Raw genomic sequence first — 26,457 nt, forward strand, 5'->3', positions numbered from 1 at the left:
AGCATTAAATGTTCAACTCTTTATAGAATTCTGTTTCAGCACATATTTTCTTGTCAACCATTGATATGATATCCTAAAAAAGGTTATGGCTACTGCCAGTCTCTTTTAACCCTTTTGTTACCATATTTATTTTGAGATGTTCTGTGTTTCTTTCAGTTAATTTTAAATATAAAAAAGAATTTAGTAAAATAACTTAGTTATCATTAAGCTAGTGTGACTAAAGTTTAGTGGAACATAAATTGTCACTAAAGTTTGGAGGAAGATTTTAATTCAAAACTTATGAAAACAAGACATTTGTACTGGTTTCAGCTGGTTTGGTGTTGAAAGGGTTAATGAATAAGCAGCATAAAATTATACTTATTATAATAGATACTGGTGTCACATGGTGTTTCAGTGATTGAGTAAGTCAGGGGAGGATGAGCATTGCCCCAAACCTCATTTTGATGGACATTGGAGAACTCGTAGTTTATCTTTTGACTAGAAACTAAGTCCAAATGCCCACAACAGGGTGGGCACTACTAAAGTCACTGAAAAGCCAGTTGGTGATGTTAAACTGGAGGACAGAATAAGTTGAATACCTAAGTACAGTCCAGCCAACAGGCTTCCTTACATTTTCCATCTATTGAATTTCAGTCATTTCGATTGATCTAAATCTATTGTAGAAGACACAAGCCCTTGGTGCTGGGCCGTGGGATTGAACAAGAAATCATGTGATTGTGGAGAATACTCTTTAATTACGTTAATGACTATACCTGTAACTGTAGAAAATATTAAACACTTACTCCAGTAATTCATATGTAAATGTTACAGATGTAGTGGAATGTGTGAGTGGATAGAGTACAGACATGCTCCACCCTATGTCTTTAATTGGTTCCAGGAGACACGACTTAAGTTGAATTAACTTGTCTCTAGGCTAGGGTAGGCCGAATATATTTGTCTCTAGGCTAAACCGATAATAACCATTCCTAGTTCTGTACTTTATTTATGGTTAATAATACATGGTTAATAAAAACCTATTTTAAGCTTAGAAACAAATAAGCTTTATTTTTTAATAAAGTACAGTGAAAAAAAAATGTAATCTAGATCTATGAATACAATTTGGCAGTATTTACCGTACATTGTTGGACGCTTTATTTATAAATGTGGTTTGTAATAAGACATAGTAAAATAAAAATCTTTTTTAAGCTTAAAAAAACAAATTCAATAATTATTATTATTATTTCACAATAATAAAAAAAAAACTAAATTATTTTAAATTTACCAATACATACAATTTTGTGATTTTGTGATTTTGTTCACTAAGCTACACTACTTTATGGTGTGTATCTTAACATTTACTGTATGTATTTTAAAATGATATTATATGCTTTTATTCTTATTTATTGTACAGAGACATGATTTTATGTGCTTTGCACAGTTTTCTAGTGATTTTACGACTCCAATATTTGTGGCGGACAGACGTAAAGTCGAGTAAAATGACTTAACTTGATTTCTATTTTATATAAATCCAAATCAAAATCGATCAACATCAATGGAAATTGCAGCTGTGATACCAGTGCCGGTGGTATGTCAGAGAACCATCCGAACGTGGCCGTTGTCAGCGCCGCCCTGACTGGCCTCGTGCCGGTGGCATGTAAAAAGCACCATCCAATCGTGGCCGTTTGCCAGCCTCGTGTGGTACATAAAAAGCACCCACTACACTCACGGAGTGGTTGACGTTAGGGAGGGCATCCAGCCGTAGAAACATTGCCAGATCAGACTGGGCCTGGTGCAGCCTTCTGACTTCCGAAACCCCAGTTGAATCGTCCAGATGATGATGATGATGATATATTATTTTTGAAAACCAAAGTATAATTGAGAACGACTTAAATTGAAACAACTTAAGCTGTGGTATGCCTGTATTGAGCTCCAGTTTTTTTTTTGTCTGGGTTAAAATTGACTGAAGGTACTTAATTCTACAAAACTCACTTGATTTAAATGATAAGTATGTCTATAGTATCTTCTGGGAATGTTTGTGATATTCTGGCATTCTGTCTGGGAGAAACTGACCTTTCATTCATTTAGGGACTATGGAATCTGGAACCAAATACAGGTCTTAATGAAGAAATCATCATTATCATTGTTTTAATGTCTGCTTTTCCATGCTTGCATGGATCATATGGAATTCATTGAGGCAGATTTTAGTGTTGCCAACTCTCATCTGCTTCTACCATCATCATCATCATTGTTTAATGTCCGCTTTCCATGCTAGCATGGGTTGGACGATTTTGACTGAGGGCTGTCGAACCAGATGGCTGCACCAGGCTCCAGTCTTTATTTGGCAGAGTTTCTACAGCTGGATGCCCTTCCTAACGTCAACCACTCCGAGAGTGTAGTGGGTGCTTTTTATGTTCCACCAGCACAGGGGCCAGTTAGGCGGTACTGGCAATGACCTCGCTCGAATCTTTTTAACATGCCACCAGCACAGGTGCCAGTAAGGCGACGTTGGTAACAATCACGCTCGAATGGTGCCCATTTACGTGCCATCAGCACGGAGCCAGTTGGCTGCTCTGGCAACGATCATGCTCGGATGGTGCTCTTGGCACCCTACTAGCACGTGCACAAGTGCCAGTAAGGCGACGCTGGTAACGATCACACTCGAATGGTGCCTTTTATGTGTCACTGGCACGGAAGCCGGTTAGCCGTTCTGTCAACGATCACGCTTGTATGGTGCTTCTATGTAAGGTAATATTTCCTCTTGGCTGGAAATGCTTTCACAGAAGATTGGAAGTGAATGATACTGCTTGTATGATGGTGGCACTCACTTACAGCCATCACGTGATGTCAGGACAAGGGCTGAGGGACACACACAAACACACACATACACAGAGGCTTCTTTTAGTTTCCATTTACTTTGGTTGGTCTGGAACTTGTCCACACAGTGGGACTGAACCTGAAAGGATTTAGTTGGGAAGTGAACTTCAAAGGCCCAGATGCAGGCTGACCCTTTGAAGAAATATTTGTTTCAATAAATGTCTTAAATGAGATTTGTTATATAATTGTGTTAGTGAATTGAAAAAGGGAATTGTTTATTGTTTAGAAAAGAATTATGGTCTATGATTTTATAATTCAAGTTTTACATCCATTTCTCTTCAAAGGTGAAGAAAGGTCTGGAACATTTATATCGCAAAGTTGAGAAACATTTGTGTGAAGAAGAGAATCTCTTTGAGGTGAGTTTCAGTGCCTTCTATCTTTTCTGTTTTTATTACTGTTTAGTCATGAGGAAAGGGTGGTGTTCATTACCTTTTTCAAGGACTCCAAGACTGCTGGCTGGGAGAGAGGAAGGTATCCCCAACCTACAGACTTGGCTCCCAAAAGCTTACAACAGAGTGCCTCTCCTAAAAGCTCTCAAGGACCAGTTGTCAGTGCTGAATCATATGATGAATTAAGGCTACCACAAAGGTAACTCCTCATATATCACACCATGTCATTTCAATAGGTTACCTGACACAGGTTCATATTGTTTTTGCCTCATATCAACTCTGATTAAGCAGATTTACAGTCAAAGGTGTTCTATTCACAACCTTTCTGTCTTTTTGTATGTCTTGGTATACACTGTTCAACACAACCCTCTTTATTTATGTTAGTTGGATGTAATTTGAGTGAGATTTGACTGTTATTTCTAACAGGTCAACCAATCATGTAGAGGCCCCCTCGTTGATGTGATAGTTACAAAGAAATAATATATTAATGTTGCATAATGTTCAGCAAATAGTTAGCTGTGTGGAGAGTAGTATGACTCAAAACAAGAATCTCTTTAGCTCTCTAGTTTCTTTTTTGTATGGTTGAATGCTCTGGGAAAGTTTTCTTAATTGTTTTTTTTTTGTTTTGGAGCCTGATTACAACTCTCTATACTGAAGTGCTTAGAAATCTAGCACAGGATTTGGTTGTCATAGGTGCAGTTATTTTGGTGTGTGTCTCTTGCATGTGTGTAGATCTGGTAGAGAAAAGAGTGTTTCAAAATTGATATTGGAGTATCTTTCTAGTATATTATTGTTGAGTCTATTATGTTTGTAGGTGTCTCAGAGAGAGAGAGAAAGAGAAAGAAAGGTGTTGAATTGACAGACATTGCAAAGTATTTGCCTCTGTCTCCTGTCTTCAGATGCTAATGCTGCTATTGAATTTGCTTTCTCATCTTTCTTCAGAGTTATAAAATAAACATTGGCTATATGCTTGGGTTGAGGACTGATCCAATCAACTATATTTAATCTTTGCTACAGAATGTTAAAGAAAAAAAAATACCAGCTATATACTAGCAGACGAGGCATTTACATTGAGTCAGTGACTGTCTGCAACTAAAATATACTTTTTTCTGTCTCTGGAACAAGAAAAAAAAGATAGGTACTGGAGTGTCAGACAAAATGCTTTGCAATATTTGGTGTGATTTAAGGTGGCAAACTGGCAAAATTGTGAACATGCCAGGCAAAAAGCTTAGTGACATTTTGTCCGTCTTTTTGTCCTGCATTCAAATTCTGCTGAGGTTTACTTGCCTTTCATCCTTAAAAAATGCCACCAGGCATTTTGTCCATGCCAGACAAAAGGCTGAGTGACATTTTTTTCTGACTTTACTTTCTGAGTTTAGATGTCACCAGGGTTAAACTTTGCATTTCATCCTTTTGGGGTCAATAAAATAAGTATCAGTCGAGCACTGGGGTAAATGTAATCAACTTAAGCCTTAAGTCCCCCTAAGTTGCTGACCACGTGCCAAAATTTGAAACCAATATTTAACATGGCTGTTTGTGCTTTGAATGTAAATTTTGCTAAGGTCAACTTTACTTTCATCCTTTTGATAGGGGCCAATAAAATAAAATAGCAGTCAAATGCTTTCTGTTTAATCCACTAACACCTCTCCCCTCAAAATTTCTGAACTCCCTGTATTAACATGATGTATTTGTTTTCTTTTTTTTTTCTCCTCCAGGTGGTTTGGCATACAATGCAAGATGAATTCATTCGAGCATACAAGCATTACGAAAACTTAATAAATAACTGTTACCCTGACTCTTTGATATCGCTTGAGTTCAGCATGGCTGATGTGCTCGAGTATTTTTCTAATATTGCTCGATTACATTGATGCTCTTTAGTCATTTCCATAGCAAAAACAGAACTAAAAAAAGAAAACCAAAAAAAAAAAAAACCACAGAAAAAAAACATCTTCCCACCTTGAAAAACAAATAGCTATATATAATAAAAATGTATTTACATATGATTATGGAAAAAAGATAAATAGTTGTAAAATGATACATTATGTTGAAGTTGGTGGTAAGTGGCTGAGATAAGATGTGTTTATTGTCTCACAAATTGTCTATAATGTAATGTAATATATATTCAGGATATTTATTCTGATTTAGAAAACTGCAGTATATATGTATATATAATTTTGTGTGTATGTGTATATAAAATTTTGTGTGTATGTATATATATATATGTATATACAGGATGGCCATAAGCCGTTTTACTCATTTCTTTATTATTATTAAAAAGGGGTAAAGCAACTTATGGCCATCCCTGTATAGACACACACACACACACACACACACCATTTTACGCATATGTTTATATTTCCAGCTGTGTAAAATTATAACACTTTTTCTCTCTCTCTCTCTCTCTCTCTCTCACACACACACACACACACACACACACACACACACACACACACACACCATAACAACTATTTTGGAGAACTTTGGAATACATTATGTAGCCAAACCTCTTTCTGCATTACTTCTACTACTACAGTTTTGTAGAAGCCTTAGGTTTAGAAATCTGTTCTATTAAACACTTGTCTTTATACATGCATATATGTGAGTATGTATCTCATACATACAAATACATATTCATGCAATATGTGTGAATGTATACATGTGTGTGTGTGTCTGTATGTTTAGCTTTGCAAATGGCTGAAAATATGTACTTGGTACTTGTAGAATTTATTTATTTCAAGATAAGGTTTTCCCTCTTGTCACTACTCTGAGTTTCTCCTTTCCCTTTTATCACAGTGATTGGAATGTGTATTTATACATGTGATATTAGTTAACTGCTGTTATCTAGTATCTGGTTTTCTAATCCCCAGTAAGATCAGCTGAAATGGATCTAACTTGCTCTTTGCTTTGATTAATATATCCAGTCTATTGACAAATATACAAGTGGATATTTTTCCTGACTTATGGATTCTTAAATGACTTATAACGTCGTCCTTTAACATCCATTTTCCATGCTGCCATGGGCAGGATGGTTTGACCAGAGCTGGCAGTCACAGTGTCACTAGGTTCTAGTCTGATTTGATTTCGTTTCTACAGCTGGATGCCCTTCCTAATGCCAACCATTTTACTGAGTGTGTTGGGTGCTTTTAACATGGTACTGGCATGAATGCTTTTTATGTGGCATTGGCACAAGCCTCTTGCAAGCCAATCCTCTTCATCAAGGGGAGCGGCCCTAATACTCCTGCTGTAGGGCCTCCTTGAGTACAGTACAGTACAGCAAGGCGCCATGTATCCCAGTCTTTTGTCATCCAATATACATATATGTTCATATTGCAAATCCTTTACTTTCAGTTTTTGTAAATTTTTGAAGATCAAAGCCTCAAAAATTTCCAAATTTTGTAAAATATCAGAATATTTTTTTGTTATTTTGCTTTGATAACAAAGCATTGACATGGAGAAAGTATATGATTCTCCACATGGCTGTGTCAACACTAGGTTAAGCAGTAAGTTATTATGTATACACTATAGTAGTAGAGTTGTTATTTAACCATTTGGCCGTATGTCAGCTCTAACTAAGTTGGCCTATGACCAAATGCATTCCAGCCTTGACCACCTACTGTTATTCTATATCTAGAATTACATTGTCCAATGTCTCATTTTATTTTTGAAGATGATGCAACATGGTCTAAAGTAGTGGTTTGCAACTGGGGACCACATGGCCCCTGAGGTGTCCATATAAGAATTTTTTGGTGGGTCTATGCAACAAAATAATAAATTGGGGATTCACAATAATATTTTAAGGGCCCTTGAAAACATCTTGCTTTAGATGTATGTATTGGTTAGGTTTTCTTCTCTAACATTGTACTTAGTGCAACCTACACAAGTTAATGTGTGAAAAATAAATCAGGAATTTTGAAAGAAGTTTCTATAAAACTAGTTTTTAAGCATTAAATGACAGTGGGAGTCCACCAGAATAAAATAGTAATCAAAGGGGTGCATAGATGAAAAATGGTTGAGTACCCCTGGTCTAAATGATAATTGGCTGTTATTTTCAGCAGGCTGGTTGACTACATACAGGCTTTGTTTTTGACGTATGTATATATATATATATATATATATATATGTATATATATATATATATGAATGGTATCTTCTCTTTCTTCTATTCCTCTCCCTCTCTCTCTCCCACTTTGTTCTAAGTTCATAGCCCACTGGATTGTGGGGTGTTTGCCTTCCGTCCTCCTCAGGCTGATAAAATGGAATGCCAGTCCATTGCAGGGGTTTCTCATTTACAGCTTAGTCAACTGAAGCAATGTAGAATGAAGTGTTTTACTCAAGGACACAACATAGTGCCTGGTCTAGGAATTGAAACCGTAATCATGAGTTCAACACCCTAACAACTAGGTTATGCACCTTCAGTGTATATACACATCTATACACACACACATGTATGTGTGAAAACAGGTTCGGCCATGGGCCCTTCAGTGAGTGTGGGGAGCTTTTCCTAAATGAATGTTTGCTGTTTTTTTTTTAATGTTGTTTTTCAGCATTTTACTTTTGAGTGGATGAGGGGATGGAGTTTTAATTTGTGTGTGTGGGTGTGTGTATAAACACTAGTATAGATTTGTTTACTTTTTTGTTATGTGTTTGTTTTTGTTTCCACTGTATATCTTATTCTGTCATTGATGTTGACGATGTTCTATATTAAACCATTCAAAACATCCCCAGACTAGCCGTCTGTCTGTTTGTCTGTGTCCGTCTGCTAGCCTCTCAGTTCATGACACTTTGATTGGTCATTTTTCCATGATTGTCTTCTGAGATGCAGCTTTTCAAGAAAAAAAAGTAACAATAAAGAATAAAAAAATGAAAAGCAAACATGTATATATATATGTGTTTGTGTATGCAAGCATGTGTGTGTATAATATATATATGTGTGTGTGTGTGTGTGTATGTGTGTGTGTTATTGAAGCTGATAAATTCACTATAAGCTGGATGTTCTTTTAGTCTTTTGTTTTTTTCTCTCTCCCTCATTCTCCTATTTCTTCCACACCTTTTGAACTTTGCTGGGTCCAAATATATTAAATCTTTGAGTATTTGTAGTGGTGAAGATAGGTGTTGGGACTTTTGAGTTGCAGTGCTAAAAATGACGGAAGTTTGACACAAAGAATATATCTGACAGATCTGACTAACCCATCTCAGTCCAACTCAGCTCAGCCCACGTCAGCATGATTAAAGATGGTGTTAATATGTTGATGATGTTGGTAATGATGATACGAAGGTTGTTAAATATGTATATATATATATGAATGGCATCTTCTCTTTCTTCTACTCCACTTTCTCTCTCTCTCTCTCTCTCTCTCTCTCTCTCTCTCTCTCTCTCTCTCTCTCTCTCTCAGTTCATAGTTCACTGGATTGTGAGGTGTCTTTGCTTTCTGTCCTTCCCGGGCTTATAAAATGGGATGCCAGTCCATTGCAAGGGTTAAAATTAAAATTCATCATCATCATCGTTTAGCATCCTCTTTTCATGCTGGCATGGGTTGGACGGTGCAACTGGGGTCTCGGAAGCCAGAAGGCTGCACCAGGCCCAGTCTGATCTGGCAATGTTTCTACGGCTGGATGCCCTTCCTAACGCCAAATTGAGGAAATGAAATTGTGATAACCTGATGTGATTTGATGCTGGTGGTAATGATTATAAGTTTTAGACTATGAATTAGAAAAAAAAAATTTTTTTTATTGTATAGTTGAAAAATTCACTGCATGGAAGCTTGAGCAAGTATGTCTTCTCTCATAGCCTTGGGTCTACCAAAGCCATGTGAGTAAAATTTGGCTGATGAAAACTGCAGGAGCCTGCTGAATGTATAGACACACACACACACACACTGAAAAAATAGGTGTGTTGAACAAAAAATGTTTGGTGTTTGGTTTCATCTCAGTTACCTTTATACTTGATTGATTTTATTTTTCTTCCTTGATGAGATGAAATAAGTACCATGTACTGGTGCCAGTCATACATAATCAGTGAAAATCTTCAAAGATAATGTTCCAGTCAGCATGTGTGTGTGTGTGTGTGTGTGTATATATATAGGTGCAAGTATGGCTGTGTGGTGGAAATATATATATATATAAATATCTTACGTGTATGTGTTTTTATGTCTGTATGTCCTCCCACTACTGCTTGATAAACTGCTGTTGGTGTGTTTGCGTCCCTGTGACTTAGTGGTTTGGCAAAAGATGTCGCTAGAATAAGTGCCAGGCTTTAAGAAACAAAAATAAGTATTGGGGTCGATTCATTTGACTTAAAATTCCAGGTGGTGCCCCAGAATGGCCTCAGTCTGATGACTGAAACAAGTAAAAGATAAAAGATATATATATATATATATATATTTTTACACACATACACAAACATAAGTAGATATACACCATAATTTTTGAATTCTAGAAACAAAAAGTCATTTGATGCATTTAAATACTCAGTCTAGTATTTTGTAGATATGCCTTTTGTATAGTTTGTAATGATTTAATCCATTTTGGTATTATGCTAATGAAGAAAATACCTCTACAGATAATGCAGTATAATGGATGGGGTCTATTTACTTTTGGAATGTTTCTCTGTGAGTGTGTGTCTGTGTCTGTGGGTATATATATATATATATACACATACACACACAATATATATATATATATATATATATTAGGGAGTAAATCCAAACTTACAGGGGAAAATTAGATTTAGGATTAAATCTAATTTTATAGTATAAATATAAATTAAATTAGAGATAAAACCACTATTAGGCAAATCAGACAGTGAAAAACATAAACCAAAACATAGAAATAAAATTAATTAATTTATAAATTAATAATTTTAAATTTTTAACTTTAAATAATTTAAATTTTGAATTTTATATTTTATATATTTTGTATATTATATTAATTAATTTTAATTCTATGTTTTGGTTTATGTTTTTCACTGTTTGATTTGCCTAATAGTGGTTTTATCTCTAATTAATTTATATATATATATAATATATATATATATATATATATATATATCACCTCCAGTAGTGTATTTATGGCACATGGTTTTAGGCCAATTTGCATGCTATAAGATTGCATTTTGCATGCTATAAGATTTAAGCTGCACTTGATATTTCTACACACACACACACACACACACGCGCATTCACCCCAATAATGTATTTATGGCATTTGATTTTTAGTTAGTTTACATGCTAAACAATTGAAGTTGCACTTGTTATTGTTACAAATACACTTTAACTGGAACTGTTAAGAATTGAAACCCTTGTTAGTTTGTATTATAGAATTAAATTAAAAAAATTATAACAACTATAATAATAATCACTATATTATATAATCATTTACATAAACAAAATTACTCTATTATATATTCCTGTACACATTTTTCATATGAATATTCAATTATTTATATACTTATATACTCAACTATTCATATATATATATATATTTATCTATTGCACTTTGCATGATAAGCATTAAGAAAAAGATTTAACATAAAATAAAAATATATAAAGTTTTATAAATTCAATGATATATTATCCATATTGCTGGTGTACAGATCCTAGAATGGCCATGTCTCATTCTGTCATTCTAAACTTTTAGTTGACAAACCTGTATCCCTTGTACAGGTTTATTTTAAAAATTTATATTAAAAAAAAAATATCTTACATAAACTTTTCAAACTATAAAATATCTATTTGTTCGTGAGTCAATTTGCCTGTCTGACTGTCTATCTTTCTATCTTGTTTTTCTTTGTTACATTACATTACACCTCTTAGTCTTGCCATAACATGGTTCTTCAGGCAGTGAGGGATAATATTTATTATCATATTTTGAAGTGCTGATTCTTAAAAAAATTATCATTTTTTTTAAGAATCTGCATATGAACGTGGATTAATAAATCTTACCCTGCATGCATGGTGTATCATTTACTGGCAAAATTAATAGTTGTAATGTAGGGCAGAATACAATGAAGATAGAGAGATATCCATTTCTTTGTCTGTTCTTTGTTTAACTAAATGTTTGTCTATCTCTATTCTTGCATTTTAAATAGTTATATTTGCTGAAAATTATCACACACACACACACACATACATACACACAGATATATATGCACTCACTATTTGTATTTAATCAAAAGACTGGCACTGTTTTACTGGAAAGGGAGAATAAAGGAAATAATGCATGAGTGTGTATGTGTGTTTCTGTTTAATATTCTTATCTCACCACAATTGATTATGTGCATATATATATATCTATATATAAATTAATATAAACAGCCATTCGAAATGTGATACCATAAAGGGAAACTATAATCATCATTAAACGTGACTAGCAATGTAGATGTCTGGACACACTTAGTTGCGTTTAGTGACGGTTATAGTTTTATATACATGTATATGTAATTGTCAGTAAAATATTGGGGGATTAATTAAACCAACTATTCCCCCTCTCCTCCCTGCTCCTGTGATAACCCAATGATGATGATCAAGTCTGGCCATAGCAAATGTAATAATATGTGTTTTTAAGTTACAATTTCAGATCAGATCTTTTGCAAACAAGAGAAAACACACACACACACACACACACGAGAGCATCTGCACATGCTTAAGTATACATTGCTTCATTACCTATGATAGTTGTATTACTGGTTACATGGTAGTGCTGCCTAGTTTGAGCTCTATGCTTGTACCAAGCTAGCCAAATGGTTTGTTAGATTGTTTCATAAATATACTATTGCACACACACACACACACACACACACACACAAATAAATGTGTATGTTCTGACAGAATTGTATATCATGTTTATGATTGTTTATTGAATTTAGTGATAAAGAATCTTCTTCAGTTCTGGATCCTTATATAATGACTATAAATCACAGTCCTTGATGTACAAGACATACACCTGTGGCTGTGTGGTAAGTAGCTTGTTTACGAACCACATGGTTCCGGGTTCAGTACCACTGCGTGGCACCTTGGGCAAGTGCCTTCTGCTATAGCCTCGGTCCGACCAAAGCCTTGTGAGTAGATTTGGTAGACGGAAACTGAAAAGAAGCCCATCGTATATATGTATATATATATATATGTGTGTGTGTCTGTGTTTGTCCCCCTAGCATTGCTTGACAACCGATGCTGGTGTGCTTATGTCCTCGTTACTTAGCGGTTCGGCAGAAAGACCCGATAGAATAAGTACTGGGCTTACAAAAGAATAAGTCCCGGGGTCGAGTTGCTTGATTAAAGGCGGTGCTCCAGCATGGCCGCAGTCAAATGACTGAAACAAGTAAAAGAGTAAAGAGATACACACATATACATACATACATACATACATGTATATATACATGCATACATGCATACATACATACATACATACATACATACATACACTGTTTCCTTTCCAACTGTATATCACTGAACACGTAAGTTGTTAGTTGAAGCTATAAGTATGCTTATGTATATGTGTATTTAAGCTATGGGCATGCTCAAAAACACATATATACACACACACATGTATCCTCTTATGAAACGCATAATGTTTGCATTTGTAATTCAAAATTAAATGTTTCTGTTTTGTTACCAAAATTTTAAAAAAAAATTCCTTTCTTTTTTGTTCCCATTGTTGTTCTTTTTATTGTTTTTGTTCTAACAATCCCTTTTTATATATTATTTATAATGAACTGTTTTATGTTTTTCTCCATGGTGACAACTAATTTGACTGAATGTTGAGATCCTGGCTTCATGTGTGTTGTTATAAATACATACAGGTACAAGTGTGTGTGTGTGTGTATATCTATACACAAGTCTCTGTCTCAATCATATATATATATATATATATATATATATATATATATATATATGTATGTATATAACGGGAAAGTTTACGAAAATAAACAAAAGACGAAGGCAGGTGGAGTACAAACAAACAATTGTATTAGTATAATGCTCAGGAATAGAAATAGAAAAAGTCTTTTACGTTTCGAGCCTATGCTCTTCGACAGAAAGATACATATATAGTTTTTGAAGTGATGTACAGATATTGTACATTTAGAATAATAAGGTAGTTAAAATGTTGGATGATTATATATATATATTTAAAAATTTTTTTGTTTACATTTTATTTACACTTTTAGTGTTTTTTTTCTGTTATCAGATTTATCAAAAATTGGTTTTTATAAATCCAATAATGAAAGAAAGTGCTAAAAGTGTAAATAAAATGTAAATAAAAAAAATATAATCATCAAACATTCTGACTACTTTATTATTCTAAATATATATATATATATATGAATGAGTGTGCATGTCTACCTGTATATCTCCATTTTAATTCTACCCTAAGTGCATGCATATATTTGCCTACTTTTTTTTGTACCTTGGGATAGAATTTTCCATAGCCATCAACATAAACTTTCTCACTCATAATGCCTGTATGTTCTGAAAATCTAACTTTCCCAAAATAAAGTGCACTTCATATTCAATGTTCTGATGAAGCTATAGGATGTTGTCCTGGTACTCAACTAAGAGTCTACCACATCTTATAGCAGAAACAGCTGTAAGCTAATGAAGTTCATTATAACATTTGGTTTTTCTAGTGTTTTCTTTTTATTTTCTGTTACCACTCTATACTCATAACATTTTGTTCTGGATCATACATATATTGAGTTCTACACCAGGCTATTAGTCTCGCTACGCCTAAGCAAAACATAGAATGCTTGATGTATGTTATTACATAGATACATTTAAAATATTACTCTGTACAAAAAGAGTGATAAAATATTTAAATGAAGCATGTACTTCACTTTTGGTACACTGAGTTTCAGCTTTTGGATCATCAGAAAATCCTCTGTGTGACTTTATATAATATCAAATGATACAATAGAATATAATAAAAATAATAATAATAATAATAATAACAATAATAATAATAATCCTTTCTATTATAGGCACAAGGCTTGAAGTTTTGGGGGTGGGGACTAGTTGATTACATCGATGCCCCCCCCCCCCGAATATCACTGGTACTTAATTTATTAAGCCTGACAGGATGAAAAGCAAAGTCAACCTCAGCGGAACTTGGACTCAGATGAAAAACCACTAAACATTTCGCCTGGTGTACTAACGATTCTGCCAGCTTGCCACCTTAATAATAATTATAATAATAATAATAATAATAATAATCTATAAAAAAAGTGTTATAGGTCCTTCTTGAGCCAGAGGCACATAAGGCCTGTTTCCCTTGATTCTGTGGCATATACGTTCCCCTTGGACGGGACACTGGTCTGTTGCTTGATTAGTTATTTCTGTTCTGCCAACTGAGTGGACTGGAGCAACGTGCAGTGAAGTGTCTTGCTCAAGAACACATCACCCAGTCCAGGAATCGAAACTACAATCTTATAATTATGTGTGCAACACTCTAACCACTATGCAACATAATTCCACATACATGTACACATACACATATGCAAGCACACACACACACACACGTGTGTGCATGCTTCTCATGAATATTCTTATACATCTCTGCATGCAAGCATGCTCATAATTTGCTCATGAACATACCACACACACACACACACACACGCACGTGTATATGTATACATACACGCTCCCCCACCTTATCTTACTAAACCTTTGAAAACATCTCACCAGGAACAACATCAAATATTTAAATTTACTTGAGTTTTTGGCTCTGAAATAAATGGATTAGATCCCTTTGTTTGTTAAAATGCTTATCTATCTATCTATCTATATATATATATATACATACATATATATGTATGTATGGAAACTATCTTTGAATAAAACTATAAAAATTCACGCTCTTGTTCTGCTTTCCATTTCTTTAATGTTCCTTGTATTGAATATGTCAATACTAACCTATGTTGTGTTTCATGTGGATAAGCCGCCTCTGAATTAGTTAATCTCAGACGCTGCGTGTCATGAACAAAACCTCCGGCCCCTGAGTCACTTTTGTAGCTTTTTTGCCGATATATGTGTGAAAAAAATAAAACGAACATTACTTCTGTAAAATTCTACGAATATATTTCATAAGCTAAATTGCATACATTTAGAGTCTTACGTCGAAGTAATCATTGGTTTGTGAATAAGTTAGTTTATGGGACTTTTGCAAAATTGCGAAGGTGTCCTGATAAGGGAGGTAAATATTTAAGGGAGAGAACTCGACACCACAATAAAATCCCGAGCGTTTTTGAATTGTGTGCAAGGTGACGACGATATAACAGTAGGTAATTTGATACCAAAGGCTACGAGATAGTGAAATCATTAGCACGGCGGACAAAATGCTTAGTATATTTGTTCTGGCTCTTTATGTTCTGAGATCGAATCTAGCCTTGGTCAGTTATGCCTTTCATCCCTTTGGGATTGCAGACAGACAGACACACATTCTCAGTTTTATATATATAGAGATATGCCTGTTTGTCTCTCGCCTCCACCAAAGCTTGACAAGTGTTGGTTTATTTACATTTTCATAACTTAGCAGTTCGGCAAAAGAACCAATAGAATAAGTTCCAGATTTTAAAACAAAAGATTGGTTCGATTAAAACCCTCTAAGGTGGTGATGCAGCGTGGCCGCAGTCCAATGGTTGAAAAGAGATAGAAAAAAATAGTTTTGTTTGAAAATGGATATTTCTTCTCAAGAAAAACAACTCTGATAACAAAATAATGGATTATCTCCCTTAGATAATAATTTCTAAAATACTAATTGAGATGTTTGCTGGAGTTTACATGGCACGAACGCGCAAACAAGGGAGCTTGCACGTAGTTATTTGAGCTGCTAGAAATAGCAGCCATATTACCCAGAAATCACACTTCAGTGTCTTAAAAGGTATGATATCTAAGACCAGATTAAACAACAAGCGCAGTCATGGGTATTTGATTAAGAAGCTCGTTTTGCAGCCACATGGTTTCAGGTTCAGTCCCACTGCATGATACCTTGGACTAGTGTCTGCCATACTTTTTTTTTTTTTTTACCTTACGACACACGAGGCGAGGAGAATCTATTTTGCGGCACATCAAATAAAAATCCCAACAAAATTGAATATACTTTTTTAGTATGAATAAAAATAGATAAATTCTTATTATAGTAACAATAAAATAACATTGGCGGTGCCCCAGCATGGCCACAGCTCATGAGCTGAAGCTAGATAAGATAAGATAAGATAAGATTGTTTTATTAAAATATAATATAGGTAATATAATATAATAATGTGGAGGTGCAATGGCCCAGTGGTTAGGGCAGTGGACTCGTGGTCGTAGGATCGCGGTTTCGATTCCCAGACCGGGCGTTGTGAGTGTTTATTGAGCAATAACACCTAAATCAGTGATTTTCAACCAGGGTTCCGCCAGTACAGTCCAGGGGTTCCGCAAGAAGTTACAAAACTGCTAAAATCGGCAGTAATTTTTAAGTCTCCTGTGCAGATATGTGTGCATAAGACTATTAAATTATTGCACAGGGGTTCCTCGAGCCAGTGGAATGTTTCCTTGGGGTTCCGCTCCAGCAAAAAGTTTGAAAAGCACTGACCTAAAAGCTCCACGAGGCTCCGGCAGGGGGTGGTGGCAATCCCTGCTGTACTCTTTCGCCACAACTTTCCCTCACTCTTTCTTCTGTTGGCGTGCTCGCTTAGCCGGCGGGGTGGCGTCATTCGAAGGCTAAAACAATGCGAAGCACATTGTGACCAGCGATGTGTAGCAACATCTGATAGCCTGGTCGGTCACCGTGGTCACTGTGATAATATAATAATAATGTTTTTAGTGAGAAAGATGCAACTGATTGTGAGACGGAATTTTGTCAAAATACGGCTCTAAATTAGATAAACAAATACGTAGATCCTCATCTACCATCTGTAATCGTTCCTGATTTCTTTTTACTTCATTTCCATTTGGGGTGCGACGGTCACCTAAAGCGTGACTATCCAGCCGGGGCCGACCCGTCAGCTTACAGGTCTGATTCCTTTAACTTACGGGTCGGACCACGTCGCCGTATTCACCCGTTGCATATCGCCACACACTCCAGGCGGCTGGCGGCATCGGTCGCGCCTACGGCCACGTTCACGTGGGCGAGAGCGCGAGGTTCGCTTCAGCCTCACTAGATCGGGCACGGTAGCGCGGCGGAGCTCCGCGCGACTGGCGCAGGCCCGCCAATACCTGCACTGGCCGCAGTTTGTCATCTTTTGCAAAGATACGATGATCCCAAGGGCAACAGAGATTTAACGGCTGTAGCAGCTAATCGAGGATATTGGCTCCAAAGCGAAATCCAAAGTTCTGATAATTCTAGCACAGAAAACGAGGCTTTGGGCATTCCTGCGATATAGCTCGACAAGGTCGAGATATTTCACTTTGGGCATTTCCGTGGGTTGTGGAGTATAGATATAACGAAATTATGCCAGCAATGTCTCATTTTAAACTCGAAGAAAAAAAAGCCTTGCATATTTGTTCTTCCCTGTTTCATGTGTGTATGTAAAATCCGCAAATTTCCAAGCAGAAAACAGAATCGAACTGTCATTTGCTTCCACAGAAATACCCGAAGTGAAGTGTTTTGATTTTGTCGAGTTATATCGAAAGAATGAATACCAGGCTTTGTGCACAGGATCGTTTTTCAAGTCTATTAAATTTTCTTCTTCTGTTAATGTTAATAGAAGATGTGTACTGTCAAATCTTGCGAAAGGATTGAAGACCCACTCATACATTTGATAATCAAGTGATGGAAAATACTTGTAAAATGATACAGAGAAGTTTTCTACTGTCTTCTGAACTTCTGGAAAAGCCTCAACGCACGGAAACCAATCAAGCTGCAAATTTTTAACTTTCTTTGTCCACAGTTCTAACTTGTCGGTGAAAGACTTTCATTTACCTGTAATTGTAATAGTATTTTCGTTCGCCCCTTTCAGGCTGAAATTCAACATGTTCAATTTCTCAAAAAGATCGTTGAGAAATGCTAGTTCCAGCCACCAATTATCATCGTTAAGAAATTCAAATCCAGAATTTTCAGCATCAAAGAAATATATTATTTTAGTTCGCAAAGCATGGTTCCGGGTTCAGTCCCACTGCGTGGCATGTTGGGCAAGTGTCTTCTACTATAGCCTCGAGCCGACCAAAATCTTGTGAGTGGATTTGGTAGACGGAAACTGAAAGAAGCCCGTCGTATATATGTATATATATATATGTGTGTGTGTATGTTTGTGTGTCTGTGTTTGTCTCCCTAGCATTGCTTGACAACCGATGCTGGTGTGTTTACGTCCCCGTCACTTAGCTGTTCAGCAAAAGAAACCGATAGAATAAGTACTAGGCTTACAAAGAATAAGTCGTGGGGTCGATTTACTCGACTAAAGGCGGTGCTCCAGCATGGCCGCAGTCAAATGACTGAAACAAGTAAAAGAGTAAAAGAGAGTAAAGCGATAACTCGAGAGCACTTTTCCTTTCGAGAGTCATCGCACGTCTGTATGAAGCAGTAAACACTTAAAACCAGAATCCATAGGGATGCAAAATGTCTGCACTGTCGGGAATGCAATTGTATGTAATTCACCACTTTAACAACGCTGTCCATCATCTTGAGGAAACCATCAGGTACAGATTTTGACATCAAAACTTCGTGGTGAATCATGCAAAGTACATACAATTTAAACTTACTCTCTCTTTACTCTTTTGCTTGTTTCAGTCATTTGACTGTGGCCATGCTGGAGCACCGCCTATAGTCGAGCAAATCGACCCCAGGACTTATTCTTTGTAAGCCTAGTACTTATTCTATCGGTCTCTTTTGCCGAACTGTTAAGTTACGGGGACGTAAACACACTAGTATCGGTTGTCAAGCGATGTTGGGGGGACAAACACAGACACACAAACATACACACACACACACACACACACACACACACACACACACACACACACACACATACACACATACATATATATACACATATATACGACGGGCTTCTTTCAGTTTCCGTCTACCAAATCCACTCACAAAGCTCTGGTCGGTCCGAGGCTATAGTAGAAGACACTTGCCCAAGGTGCCACGCAATGGGACTGAACCTGGAGCCATGTGGTTGGTAAGCAAGCTGCTTACCACACAGCCACTCCTACGCCTAGGAGTGAATTTTTTGTAATACATGAGCCACGAAGCCTTTTTTTTCGACCCTGCATGGATCTAGCGCCGTCAATGCAAACGCTAATACAAGTTTGCCAGTGCATCCCTCTCAATACGACGTTTTGGCTTACCGGGTTAAAGACATCTCCTGTCGTTCTTTCCTTCAATTCACCACAAAAGAAAAACTACTTATGATTTTACCACCTCTGATGATTCGCAGAAAGGAAATTATTGATTTGTAAGGCTCACAAGTTTTCGAATTCATTTTTTGCTCCAGTGAAATGTTCGCAGAGCTGATCATGAATATCTCGCGAAATGCCTTGAATTTTACGAGAAATCGTGTGGGCAGACAAAGGAATGGTCTTAATTTGTTTGATAGCTTCATCACTACTCATTGTGCCAACAGCGATCGCCAAAGATGGTAAAATAATGTTTTCGGCATCAGAATGTTTTTTTCCCCTTCTTTGTCAAAAGCTGGATAATCTTGTAACTAGCGATTTGAACTTTCTCGGGAATTGAGTGAAATTTCTTCAGCCTTTTTGATTTAGCATCTCAAAGTATTCTATTGGTTTGTCCTTATGTTGCAGATGAATTGTTTTTAAATGACGTTGGAGTTCAGTTGGAACCATCGCTTCATTTGAGAGTGTTGTTAAACATCATACAAAAAGGAACCGAGCTGTCTTTTTCCGATAATATAAAACCATATAGGATGTAATTTTCTTTATATTTTCGTTTTGATAAGGAGGTTCGTTTTGTTTGCTAGGACTCTCTTTCTCATTTTTCTGAGGTCCCAATAAAAATTTGTCCATGTTTAAATCTAAAATTAAAAATCGATTAAAATTAACAAAATAATTTATGTAAATTATAACTAAATCAAAAACTACAACGACTACTGAACAATTTACTTACAGACAATCCCGGTTTAAATGCAGAAATGTAATATATATTCTTTTCTACTCTAGGTACAAGGCCCGAAATTTTGGAGGAGGGGGCCAGTCGATTAGATCGACCTCTGTACGCAATTGGCATATAATTTATCGACCCCGAAAGGATGAAAGGCAAAATCGACCTCGGCGGAATTTGAACTCGAAACGTAAAGACAGACAAAATACCGCTAAGCATTTCGCCCGGCGTGCTAACGTTTCTGCCAGCTCACCGCCTTAGAAATGTAATATATTTATTTCTTTATTGCCCGCAAGGGGCTAAACATAGAAGGGACAAACAAGGATAGACGAAGAGATTAGGTGGATGAGATCGACCCCAGTGCGTAACTGGTACTTATTTAATCGACTCCGAAAAGATGAAAGGCAAAATCCACCTCGGCGGAATTTGAACTCAGAACGAAAAGACAAACGGAATACTTATTTCTTTACTACACACAACGGGCTAAACACAGAGAGGACAAACAAGGACAGACAAACGGATTAAGTCGATTATATCGACCCCAGTGCGTAACTGGTACTTATTTAATCGACCCCGAAAGGATGAAAGGCAAAGTCGACTTCGGCAGCAGACGAAATACTGCTAAGCATTTCGCACGGCGTGCTAACGTTTCTGCCAGCTCGCCGCCTTCGAAATGTAATATATTGTAGCAAAACTGTTGTTCGTCATGTAACGTAATTAATTTGTATTTACCATATTTTAAGATTTATATAATTAATTTATATTTACGCTCGAATTTTGCGAATGTTTTTGGATCGTTGTTTCCCGAAAATATTTTTCGTGGCACTCCAGGAATCTTTCGCAGCACACCAATGTGCTGCGGCACACAGTTTGGCAGACACTGCCTTGGGCTAGCGTTTTTAACTATAGCACCAAGTAGCAGGACCGGCCTTAGGAGGTGCGGGGCCCAATTGGGAACAATTTTGACCGGCCCCAGGTTCCCATTGAACTTGCACCAAGGTCTTTAGAATCATAAAAATATAAAAATATACTCCTTTGCAGAATATTAGGAGCCGAAATTAGTTGATAGCACACACACACACACACACACACACATACACACACACAAAACAACAAGGGAAAAAATAACTCGAGGTGAGGGGTGGGTGTGGGGGAATTTCCGAGGGTCCACTCTACCCCATCCCTTCTGATTTCCGTGGAAAAAATCATTTGCGGCATATTAGGAGACAAGAAAAAAAAAGAGGAAAAAACCATTAGTTCCCACCGAAATCGAATTAGGTGTTAAACTATTGGGTCATCCCATAAATAATGCGGTTTTTTCAATTGCATGATCTAAAAGTCGGAGGGGAACCGGATAGACTATCTGCATCAACTTGCTATAAAAGTAGGTAGTAATTTTACCTTGTACTTATTCTTAGTGAAAGTTTTGAAGAGTGCAGTTTGATTTTAGCAGTTATTTTTTCAAAGCTATAATGGAAGTGACAAAGGAGTATATTTGGCCTGTTTTATGAGTTCAATAAAGGCAGCAAGGTAACGACAAGTGCGAGGAATATTAATGCAGTATATGGGGATTGGACAATAAGCATAAGACAGTGTCAACCAACGGTGGATGCAGAAATCCCGAGCCGGAAACTACAGCTTAGAAGACAAGCCTCATCCTGGAAGATTTGTAGAGCTCGATGAGGAATTCCTGCAAACCCTGGTGGAACAAAATCCCATCGCAACTGTTGAGGAACTAGCAGAGAAGCTTGGATTTGGTCATTCAACCATTCCTCGACGCCTGCGCTAGAAGAAAACCGACCATCTTTGGTTTCACGACGAAAGGTGTTCTTCCACCAGGATAATGCTCGGCCACCTACAGCGAGTAGTTTGAAGGCTAGAGTAGTTTGAATGGGAAACGATGCCCCACCCACCATATTTGCCTGACATTGCCCCATCTGATTATCATTCATTCCGGTGTCTTCAAAATAATTTGAACGGAAAAAATATGAATTCTGTAGACGAGGTCAGAACAGTACTGGAGGAATATTTTTCGTCACGGGCAAGTGAATTTTGGAAGAGGAGCCTTGCAAGTTTACTAGATAGTGGGAAAAGCATTGTGGAAAATGAAGGAGAGTATATTGTAGATTAAAAATGGACTTTATTTTCATTTTGAAAAATAAAAGAAGTATAAAAAAACGCATTATTTATGGAATGACCCAATATAAATTTACCAAAAATGTTCACTATCAGTAAGCGAAACTACATCTAAACAACACTTTTTAAAAAATATTCTGGCAAAAATTGAAAAAAATTTAACAAGATCCTATAGAAACGTCTATCTGTTGGATGATGTTACGCTAAAAAATATATACATAAAATGCAAATTGTTAATTAGAATTCTTCGGAAGCTGGTTATATACTTAACTTCTATTTTTTTTTTCTATAACCTCTGTTGTAGAAAACAGTCCTGTCTGTGTGCCAAGAAGTCTTTTCCTTAGCTATATGGTTCTGGGTTTAGCACCACTGTGTGACACCAAATGTCTCCTACTATAGCCTCCGTGTATGTGTGTGTGTGAGTATATGTATGTGAGTATGTGTGTGTGTGTGTGTGTGTGTGTGGTGTGTGTGTGTGTGTGTGTGTGTGTGTGTGTGAGACTGTGTTTGTGCTTGTCCAAAAACCCAAATGGGCGTCATTGCAAAGAAATTTTGTCTTTTGAACAAGAGACAAGAAATTTTATCTCACCTTCTCCCTCTCTCTCTCTCTTCCGCTCTTTCACTGTACACCTACACATGCGCGCGTGTGAGTGTATGTATACAATTCACCAAACGCTAAAAAAATACATATACCTACAATCATACACATGCTAACATAAACATACATGCGCATACATTTACGCAAATACAAAGACCTCAACCAAACCAAACCTCTATAAAAATAATTGAACTTTTAACTTTTGCTTAACCATATCTCTTTGACATAAGTACGTAATAACAATCGCAATATTTTCAGTATTACTCAAATCACGCGTTCCGTCACATTTCAGCGAAAGTAAGGAACATCGGAACATTTTATTTCATCGACAATAAAGCTCACAGTGTATCTCTTCAACAATTCGATGATTTCGTTTTGCATTGCTGCTGAGGTGTAGGTCGCATTTTTTGGAATCGTGCTGTAACATTCCATTAGCTTTGAGTCTTTCTCTAATGTGCATTGGAATAATTTCATAAAAAGACCACAAGGCTGCGTGTCATCTTCCGAATAAAGATCCTGAAAAGCTTCATTTTCGTTTCCTCGAAAAGGCAATTCGTTTGCACAAAGAAAATGAACAATATCAACAATGGAACTGATATAATAACGGTTTTTGCTCAACTGATCATTTTGCAAGATTGAAGACACGGATGTTGTTGTGGATAAACGCTGTTGGCGTTCCCTCCATCTTACCATAGCTTGGATAAGGGATGCAGAGTTTGCGTGCTTACTTAAACCTTTTTTTTTTCTTTTGCGTGATGCCAGTTAGCATACCCATCTTTAACAAAGCAAATATCCGCTTGAGCAGAAGTGTTAAAGTGCCGACAAGGAAAACAAAATAAAGCTTTCTTTGAATGAGAATATTCTAACCATGGACGTCGGTATACTGGCCTGGTGAGAAGTCACGTTTCTGATTTCCATAAACCTTTGGATCAAACATTGCTAGAACTGGCTGCACTGGGTGGCAGTCGACTTCCTTGAGCTGCGAAACTTCTTCGTTTGCAATTTTCTTCTGTGTAGCATTGGATGAATCAGATTGGAAATTCAGCAATGATTGCTTCAGTTCTCTTTTTCGGCAGCGATTCATTATTGTACCAACACTACGTAGTACACTGACCTAAAGGTATATTTCGTCGAGTGATCTTACACTAATGTCGATTGAATGAAAACGATTTAACCAACACTTTATACTTATTGATATATATGTCATCATCATTCATCATCATTGTTCGACCATGGTCGAGACAATGGAATTTACCATGCTACGCTAGACTTCACGATCCATCATAGCATTACGGAGGTCCTGTTTCTGGATGCCTGTATCCCTGGAAATTACATCAGGGTAGGAGAGTGTGCGCCCTCTGGTGTTGCGAGTAGATGGCTTCCAGAGGAGAAGAGTAGAAATTGCCTCGTTTTCAGCTCTACAACAATGTCCAGCAAACTGGACTCTCCTACCTTTCACAAGAGATGACACAGGTGGTAGTTTCCCATATATTTGCATTTTGGTTGGATGATGCTTCCACGAGAGATTTTGAGCTCTCATAAGGAGGCGAGTGTAAGTTCCATCCAACCGCCTCTCAAGCTTCTTTGATAACATCCAGGTTTCTGAGCCATATAGTAGAATTGGTTCGACTGTGGCTTCGAAGATTTCAAGTTTGAAGTCTCTACTTAGATTTGATGACCAGATCTTATGCATGTCATATATGTAACAACATGGCAAGTCGCGTGTGGCATAAGAAACCAAGTTTTATAAATTTATAAATTTTAGGGTCAGTACTCTGGTTCCACATCTGAGTCCGTCACCAGACTTTGATGCTTAGGATGGCTTCAAAACAATCTGCATGGGTTCTGAAATTCGCAATGATTCTAAGGCAAATTATCATAGTAAGCGTAACAATTTCTTAAAATTTATGTACTTTTGAATTAAATTAGAAGAGATTTCAGTTCAAGCAAATTTTTTCAACAATTTCTTCAAAGTCATGCCTTTTTGATTAAGCACAAAAAGATTTCAGTATAAACTTTCGGAAAATATGCTCAAAGAGAAATAAAAAATCATTCTTTGAAACTCCTCAGCTGAAAAAGCCTTTCTGAATGTATATTTGGGAAAAATTCAAATTGGAAGCTTAAAATACCAAGGATGGAATTTTGTTTTTACCTTTTCTCTGAATTCATAAACTCAATAATTCCTGACTGGTGGGAATAAAATGGCATCTCTGTTCATATATATACGTGTGTGTGTGTATGTGTGCGTTACTAGTACCATAAATCTGTCTGTATGTCTTTACTCTTTACTCTTTTACTTGTTTCAGTCATTTGACTGCGGCCATGCTGGAGCACCGCCTTTAATCGAGCAACTCGACCCCGGGACTTATTCTTTGTAAGCCCAGTACTTATTCTATTGGTCTCTTTTGCCGAACCGCAAAGTGACGGTGACATAAACACACCAGCATCGGTTGTGAAACAATGCTAGGGAGACAAACACAAACATACACGCACACACACATATACATATATATATACATATATACGACGGACTTCTTTCAGTTTCCGTCTACCAAATCCACTCACAAGGCTTTGGTCGGCCCGAGGCTATAGTAGAAGACACTTGCCCAAGGTGCCACGCAGTGGGACTGAACCCGGAACCATGTGGTTCGTAAGCAAGTTACTTACCACACAGCCACTCCTGCGCCTGTATGTCTGTATGTATGTGTATATATGCATACACATAAACATGTGTTCCTAGAAGATTTTTGTCGCCAGGGATAAAGGAGTTAATGCTTTTAGACACACTCGCATACATAAATCTGTCTCCAGTTTATTTCTCCATAGGGAATTAAGATGGCATTGCTTTCAGCACTGACCAGTTCTACGGTACACGCACGCGCGCGCGTTTGTAATTACCCACATACTTTCACATAGCACTAAATCTATTATTGCCTCTTTAGCGACGTCAAGTGATAAAGTATTGTGTTGATGTCTATCTACTGAGGAGTCTGGAGGGGCTGAAATTCTAAGTTGGGGGAGGGGGGCTAAGCACGCCATAGCTTCGCCGTGTTACGTGCATACATACAACTCTGACCCTTAAAAAGGCTGACCCAAGCAATTTTTGATGAATGGGTTTTATCTCTTGGTATCTTGAGCTGGCAGAAACGTTAGCACGCCGGGCGAAATGCGTAACCGTATTTCGTCTGCCGTTATGTTCTGAGTTCAAATTCCGCCGAGGTCGACTTTGCCTTTCATCCTTTCGGGGTCGATTAAATAAGTACCAGTTACGCACTGAGGTCGATATAATCGACTTAATCCGTTTGTCTGTCCTTGTTTGTCCTCTCTGTGTTTAGCCCCTTGTGGGTAGTAAAGAAATAGGTATCTTGTGTTGCTAAAGTGTAGAAAGTATGTTTAAAAAAAAAAAATTTTAATGTAGATTTTCTTTTAAACTGCAGAGAGACCACC

The 26,457-nt window shown here is 36.9% G+C and overlaps 1 protein-coding gene and 3 long non-coding RNA genes across 5 annotated transcripts in view; 3 read left to right on the forward strand and 1 right to left on the reverse strand.

Annotated features, from left to right (window-relative positions):
• LOC115214178 (exocyst complex component 1) overlaps window positions 1–5,213 on the forward strand; it is a 79,608-nt gene extending 74,395 nt beyond the window's left edge. For both annotated transcript variants that reach the window (XM_029783269.2, XM_029783270.2), the window contains 2 exons: window positions 3,138–3,209; window positions 4,958–5,213. In XM_029783269.2, coding sequence (XP_029639129.1) covers window positions 3,138–3,209; window positions 4,958–5,110 — 225 coding nt within the window. In that variant the 3' untranslated portion in view covers window positions 5,111–5,213. The remainder of the gene's footprint in view (window positions 1–3,137; window positions 3,210–4,957) is intronic.
• A 4,303-nt stretch (window positions 5,214–9,516) lies between these two features.
• On the forward strand, window positions 9,517–22,904 carry LOC118764346. Its single transcript, XR_005000162.1, has 3 exons — window positions 9,517–9,850; window positions 19,325–19,331; window positions 22,850–22,904. It is a non-coding gene; the product is annotated as an uncharacterized LOC118764346 (long non-coding RNA).
• On the reverse strand, window positions 11,147–19,127 carry LOC118764347. The gene is made up of 3 exons (XR_005000163.1): window positions 19,115–19,127; window positions 14,893–14,897; window positions 11,147–11,881 (listed from the first exon to the last, which is right to left on the reverse strand). It is a non-coding gene; the product is annotated as an uncharacterized LOC118764347 (long non-coding RNA).
• On the forward strand, window positions 11,841–12,877 carry LOC118764345. Its single transcript, XR_005000161.1, has 2 exons — window positions 11,841–12,184; window positions 12,574–12,877. It is a non-coding gene; the product is annotated as an uncharacterized LOC118764345 (long non-coding RNA).
• Window positions 22,905–26,457: the final 3,553 nt, after the last annotated feature.

This window comes from Octopus sinensis, linkage group LG7 (assembly GCF_006345805.1).
Source record: "Octopus sinensis linkage group LG7, ASM634580v1, whole genome shotgun sequence".
NCBI lineage: Eukaryota > Metazoa > Mollusca > Cephalopoda > Octopoda > Octopodidae > Octopus > Octopus sinensis.